The following is a 6,988-nucleotide window of genomic DNA, read 5'->3' on the forward strand; positions in this document are numbered from 1 at the left end:
TGGGCGCAGCCCTTTGCATTAGGCGGCGGTATAGAGGACGGAGTCGGAGGTGGGGGTGGTTGGGATGTGTGTTTTTGTACCAGAGCGTGTTAGAGTGCAGAGTACCTGTGATAAACAACCAGCCCACCCCTTCACGCTGCCACAAAAACTATGAATCCCCCTACGTCAGGTGAAGAGATGCCTCACGAATCAGCAGATGCATTTACATCTGCCATGGAGTGCATGTGAGCGGCTTCTTTTTGCAGGCAAGTGGGAGATGTTGCAGTGAGCTGGAGCGGTATGCTCTTTGTGGCCAGCTGTGGGGCCATTAAAGGCCCATCTGCAGACAATAGGCTCTGTCTGAAGGGAACACACAGCCTGGTTCCTGTCCTGCTTTGCCTTATGGGTATATGAGAGTACCATGCCCTCATTTTAAACGATCACAAAGGAATACACAGTAACAGTACTTTCGTTTTTCTAAATATTTGTTTTAATCAGTTTGAATCCATCTTAGTGGAACAAGAAATACGCCCTTAAAGTATTTTTAACTTGTAATCAAAGCTGTTTTCCTATCCTCCCTTCAAAGTCTAGGAAAGTAATATCAGTGCACTGAAAGGTTATCATGTATGAAAAGAACAAACAGAATGCAAAGCACACGCAGGCACTGGAAAACAGCTTGCTGGTCCAACCACATACCAGAGCAGTTCGATCAAGCAAGCCACAGCCTCGCACTCCTTGACACGGGCGCACGTACACACACACACACACACACACACACACACAGACACACACGGCTGCTGCGTGCAGACACATGCAAAAATATCTGCCCCAATACTAAAATAGGCCCGGAGAGGTTGCACCTGCACCTGTGTCTTGGTCCGCACCTACACACAGGTGTCAGGATGTGACACATACACACAGAGAAAGAAAGATAGAAGAGAGGGAGGGGGAAAAACAAGAGCGGGTTGAATCACACAACTGCGGTCGACCAAAAAGCTTTTTCCTGATATCATCTTTGTATCTGGAGTGTAACCATGAGTGTGATTTTCATTTTTAAATAGAACTGCACACCAAAATGTTTATTTTAAAAGAGCGCCTGCCTCGAGACGGCGTTGTGTGATTTTTAAAACAGGACTTTTCTTTTGTTGAGTTTGTGAGGAGGAGGTTAGAGCAAAATACCTTATAATACACATGAGTGCCTTAAGTTTCACTGTCTACAGGCCAGAATGAGCAAGTGTCTGAGTCACCTGCTTGTAATTCGTTCCTCACTCATGTGAGTAAATGATCTATATGCTTTTTTGTGCTTATTTTTTGGTGAAAATATATGTGATCAGACATTTCTGTAAACTTTTGTAGTTGTAAAAATGTCTATATTGTACTTTTTTTGACCAACATATCCAAAATTTGCACAACCAAACACAAAAAAACTGCCACCAGCATTTTTTCAGATTGATGGTTTGTATAGATAAATGCATAAATGTTTAATAGAAGGATGTTTTATTGCTTTCAAAGAGAGTTACTGCAGAACAAAGTCAGGAGAATAAACAAAGTTTACTTCGATTCAAACTTATTTTAAAAGCTAAAAACAAGAATGACAGAATATTAAAAAAACCTATTTTTTTAGTAATGAAATAAAAACATCTTCAGCTTTTCACTTCTGGATTTTAAACAGTTCTACAAATGAAATACCAAGAGTTAAACGTAATTACAACGTCTAAATGTGACATTAAAAAAGCTGTTAATAACTGTTTCTTTTTGAGAAATATCGCCACCTTGTGGTGGTTAATCGTAATAGAAAGCATTAGCTATTCTATAACTTAGCCCTTCTTTTCTTTAGACATTTCCTCTGTAATAAATTAAAACTCAAACTCCTCATTCTAAAATGTGTTCAGTTAAGTCTACTTGTAATTCAATTTACCTGCCTTTGCATTTTTTGTGCAAACTGAGTTACGGCAAAACACATTCTTAAAATTTGAAAATAATTCTGTAAATGAGTAAAAAAAAAACTTTCAATGGGGTAAGAAAACATTTCTTATCAAGAATTATTATTTTGGCGAAAAAAAGACATTTTCACAAACTAAGAGAAGTTTTCTATTGAAAAATCTTCTTGATAATATCAAAATAAGAATTTTTTTCTTCAATCAAGAATCTTTGTACTTTCTTAAGACTCTGTTTTAGCAGTGAAAGCTTTACTTACAGTACGTTTACGCCTTATACCTCCAGATTCATTTATTTTGCAGAAATGCATCGTCTTTTATTCAGAGTTCATCGTTTTTGGTCTTGAGGGGGCAGCTGACCCCTGTGCCCTTGATGCCGCAGTAGCCTTTGGGTACCTTCTTCAGGTACTGCTGGTGGTAGTCCTCGGCGTAGTAAAAGTACTGTCCTTCCAGAATCTCAGTGGTGATGGAGCCGTAGCCGTTCTTATTCAGCTCCTATGGACAAAACACAAACCAAGGCACATAAAACTACACTATAAAAAAACATATTTTAAGAAGAAAATTGAAGTCACTAATACATGTTTTCTCAAACTAAAATTAATTTGCTATTGAAAAACTTACTTTATAAGATCATGTTTCTTGCAAGACAGAAAATAAGACAATTTCTTTGAAACAAGAGCATTTTTACTTTCTTAGAATTCAGTTTTTGCAGTGCATTTGTACATTTGTCACTTCATTTCTAACAGTCAAGATTCTGCTTCCATCCTCAGTTTTCTCCCATTACTTCTCCAAACCTCCATCAGATCTAATAAAACTCTTGTTTGTATTACTTTTTAGCACATCGGTTGTGAACTTCCCAAATCAAACACAGAAAGGGGTTTCTGCTCCTTAACTAGACAGCGGGGTGATTGAGTGACACAAGAAGCGAGTTCCTTTTTATGGAGCAGCACACCTCTGCAGCTCTCTCTGTGGGACAAAGCATCAAAGACGGCTCAGACTCTTTGAGAGCTCCTTATGACATTTTCACACTTATCCTTTTCTAAGCACCATGAGAGAAGGCTTCAAACAAGCCGATGCAACACACACTCCTTCAAGCAGGCGCACTTTACACCTCTGACAGATAGATCCCATGTCTGCCTGCTGTGCTGAGTGGTTTCCTCTCATCTAATAATACAAGCGCTCAGTACTTTTCTAGATCAGTTCTCTTGGAGCTGAAAAGGAAGAAAATAAAATGTTGGTGCATGCTGCGATCGGGGACAACAAGTGGCTTACATGTAGCGGTCTGCAGCCTTCTCCTTAACGGCCTGCAGAGCGCAGGAGTTCGCTTGGTGGGAGCTCATGAGCACATGAAAAGGAGGTGGATGCATTCGCTCTGGGCTCAAGCTGCTTCTGGATGTGCCCGCTCTCCCCAGAATGAATTTAAGAGGTAATTATTAATAATGTTCTTTATAAAATGGGGGAAACTGCCTGGCTTGCTCTCTGAAATGGAGTCTCCCTAGAATTTGCACAAAGAGACATACAGTAACTCGGTTCCTGGTTGGAAAAAATGTTAGACGTGGAAGTTTGCAAAAGACTAGTGCAAGATATTCTGAAGTTATCTTTTCTGTTAAAGTTTTACATCAGAAAATATAAAAAATATGGTGTTATTTCCTACAGAAATATTCGGTTTTGTTTATTCGTTAAGCAATGTTTTTTTTTTTAAAAGCGAAAAAAAGGTCACTTGTTCCAAGTACCTCATCAGCAAGATTGTTTTAATCATAAAAAACACTGCACAGACATCCCCCCCAAAAATAAGACTAAAATTCTTAAAAATTCAAAACGTTTCCTTTAAAACACCCAAAACTCTGCAAATGGGGTAAAAAAAAAAAGGAATAGGCCAATTTTTCTTGAGAGTATTTTTACTTTACTACGGTTCATTTTTTGCAGTGAAGCCACAGAAGTGGTAAATGTTTCAAGGATGATTCTCAGCCATGTCATGCTACAAGTTGATGGTCCAGAGGATCTAGTTCTCAGAGATCCCAGTTGCTGCTTTTATCCTTTGACCTTCTGGAGGATCTCAAATCAAACTCTTTGATGCAATGGCAAAACCTCTAGTGTATTCTTCAGATAATATCCTGGATAGCCCACAACAATATCCTCTGGCTGTACCAAATGTCAACAGGGGGTGTTTTTAAGACATCACCTGATATCTAACAGAGCCAACCTTGTGCTTGTTGCCTCTGCGCCTCGGTTCTGCAAGCTCCTTTTTGTCTTGTTCCTCATTGCACAGTATGCATCGATTTTTGCAATCCCTTCCTAAAAGGGCTTCATCATTTAGTGTATCTTGATTAAAACCTTTTAATATTAGCTGCTTGAGATGTGCAAGTTGTTAAGAACTTTGTCCCATTAAGACATTTTTCTTTTTTTTCATTTCAGATGCATCAGGCTGCATGGAGATGTGCTGGTTCGGAAAATCTTTGTTTGGTGTTTAGAGTTTTTTTTGGGGGGGTGGGGGAGACAACGGCATAGTTCAACATGTTAAATTGAAAGTATTAAAAACAAAAAGCGGCGAATTTTCAACAATACACTACAACTTTCTTAAAGCAAAGTTGTAAAAAAGTTTGTGAGCAATGACATTTAATGCAGTTTTTTTTTAAAAATCAATGTCTTTCTACTTTTAACTGGAGCAATTTGCGCTTCGTCAAAGAGATGAAACACAATTATGGTCTTAAAGATTTAAAAAGAGGGTAGAAACAAAAAAAACTTTTGCATCTTTTGTTCTGCATTGGACGCAGTAAATGGTAAATGGCGTATACTTATATAGCGCTTTCTACCCTCTTTCGAAGGCCCAAAGCGCTTTACAGTAACAGTCCCATTCACCCATGCACACACACATTCACACACACATTCACACACTGGCGGCGGCTCCGCTGCCGAACACTGGCGCCGGCCTCCCACCAGAGGCAAGGTGGGGTTCAGTGTCTTGCCCAAGGACACTGCGACACATGGGCATGCAAGGCGGGCATCGAACCTCCAATCTTACGATCATGGGTCGACCGCCCTACCGCTGCACCACGGCCACCCCAAGGCGGCAGTGGTTAGCACTGTCGCCTGACAGCGAGAAGGTTCTGGTTTGAAACCCTTTCATGTGGAATCCGTGTGTTCTCCTATGGCTTTTTTCCTCCCAAAATCCAAAAACATAGACGCCTATGGACAATTTAGGGATGGGTGTGTGGCCGTGCGGCAGACTGGTGACCTGCTTCAGGGTATACCCCGCCTTCTCCCAACAGTAGCTGAGTTAGCTTCAGCGGTCCAGTGACCCCATAAGGGATGCAGAAGGTTCTGAAAAGGGATAAAAATGACTGCTGTGCTTTGAAAGTCAGAGCATGTAGTGAGAGCATTCTTCCATGTGGTGGCAGTGTGGTACCACCTGAGTGTGCATGAGCAGGAGTTGATGCAGTAGTCAGTAAATCAAAGCTGCAGGCCCCACAGAGAGGCTGAGGCAGCAGCTGACCTCTAACTCCTCAGTGGCTGTGCTTCAACGTAAAGGCTACAGTCTCCCTGCAGGAGGGAACCAAGTACAAGAACCTGACGACACTCGGACGCAGCAGCCTCTGAGCAAAAACACATGCTTAGCATTCAAATGCAAACCATTTACAGACTGCCAAAGACAAAAAAAAAAAATACAATTATTCTTTTTTCCTGCCTGCAACCCACCGGCTCAGTGGTGAGCCAGCCAACACAAGCACGGAGCTTTGTACATCATGGCCTAATTAATCAGTCATCACCAACAAACCACAGCAGAGGAGAGCCCTCCAGGGCACGGGACGCGGGGAGTGAAGAGAGCACATCCAAGGAAAGGTCTAAGTAAACACACACCTCCGCCCTGACACCCCCACACCGATCTCTCGCTCTTCATCCAGCCCTCTACGGCAGTCACAACACGGCAGCCATTTTAGATCTATAAATCAGAATGCATGCCGTTATGCCACTGTGTATAACCTTATTTGGCTTTGCTCGCTCTTTCGCTGCAGCAGCGCACGAGTGAAGGGACGAGTATGGATGGGGAAAATGGAGGGGGATAAAGGGAAACTATATATTTTCACGTAAAGGATGTTAATTTCACTGATGAGGAAGCGCTGGAAACAAATGTTGGAGCATTTTTGTGGATGAATGTGGAAGAACGCAGACAAAACCAGAGCGTTTCACTTCAGCTCTGACAGAAATTAGGACTTGTGTCCTAATTTTCGACACATGGCTCATCTCCCCTCAGGGTTAGGTGGTCAGGAGTGGGAAGAGCCAACGACTTCTGAAATGTTAATTTACATTTGAAGCAGTATGACGAGTTCTCCTATTCGAGCAAAATATGTCTGAAAGTGTGTGTCCAGCGCCGAGCTCACTCAGCCCAATCAGCCCTTCCCTTCTTCACGCCTGTCGGAAAGACTCCCATGTCAAAGACATGGCTGAATGCGTGCATCTCTCTCCTCCTCCTCCTCCTCCTCCTCCTTCCATTCCCTGATGCTGATTCTCTTGCCTTTTTCTCTCCCATGTGAGCATAGGCCACCGCTTCCCGATACCCAAGTCTTCCTTGTTTGCCAGCCAAGCGAGAGAGTCTCTTTGCGCCATTGCCAGAGAGGCGACCCCGGGACACAAATAAGACGTGACACCCCAAGAGGGGCAGGGGCGGAGGAGGAAGACGGTGTACTCTTTCCTCCTCACTTCCTTAACCCACAGCCGTGTCGCCTTCCCTCAGAGGGCCTACGGCTGCGAAGGGTTGGGGAATAGACGTGCTCTGACACAGAGTTTGTAACACCCGATGACTCATGGCCAAGACATTTGCAAAAGAACGTGACCTCAATTTGCCGGTTTATGTAATTACACCCAAGTTTATAATTGTTTTTTTTTGGCTTTTATCTTTATCTTGATCTCGTCTAATCTTTATAGGCATTCTGTAATTAACTACATTAAGGCCACGTCGTTTGGTAAAACAATTTCAGTGTTTATGGCTAAAAGAGGGCGCGCTGGGATCCTTACTGAAGCGTAACTGCAATGCCTCAATGCAAGACTTAAAGCAGCATGCAGTAATTTCATAG

The 6,988-nt window shown here is 42.3% G+C and overlaps 1 protein-coding gene across 2 annotated transcripts in view; it reads right to left on the reverse strand.

The window, feature by feature from the left end:
* Nucleotides 1-1,455: 1,455 nt before the first annotated feature.
* The window catches only part of msrab (methionine sulfoxide reductase Ab), a 41,924-nt gene continuing 36,391 nt past the window's right edge, over nucleotides 1,456-6,988 (reverse strand). For both annotated transcript variants that reach the window (XM_004082234.5, XM_020713543.3), the window contains exon 6: nucleotides 1,456-2,411. In XM_004082234.5, the coding sequence (XP_004082282.1) occupies nucleotides 2,238-2,411 (174 nt within the window). In that variant the 3' untranslated portion in view covers nucleotides 1,456-2,237. The remainder of the gene's footprint in view (nucleotides 2,412-6,988) is intronic.

This window comes from Oryzias latipes, chromosome 22 (assembly GCF_053564925.1).
Source record: "Oryzias latipes strain Hd-rR chromosome 22, Olatipes_Hd-rR_3.1".
NCBI lineage: Eukaryota > Metazoa > Chordata > Actinopteri > Beloniformes > Adrianichthyidae > Oryzias > Oryzias latipes.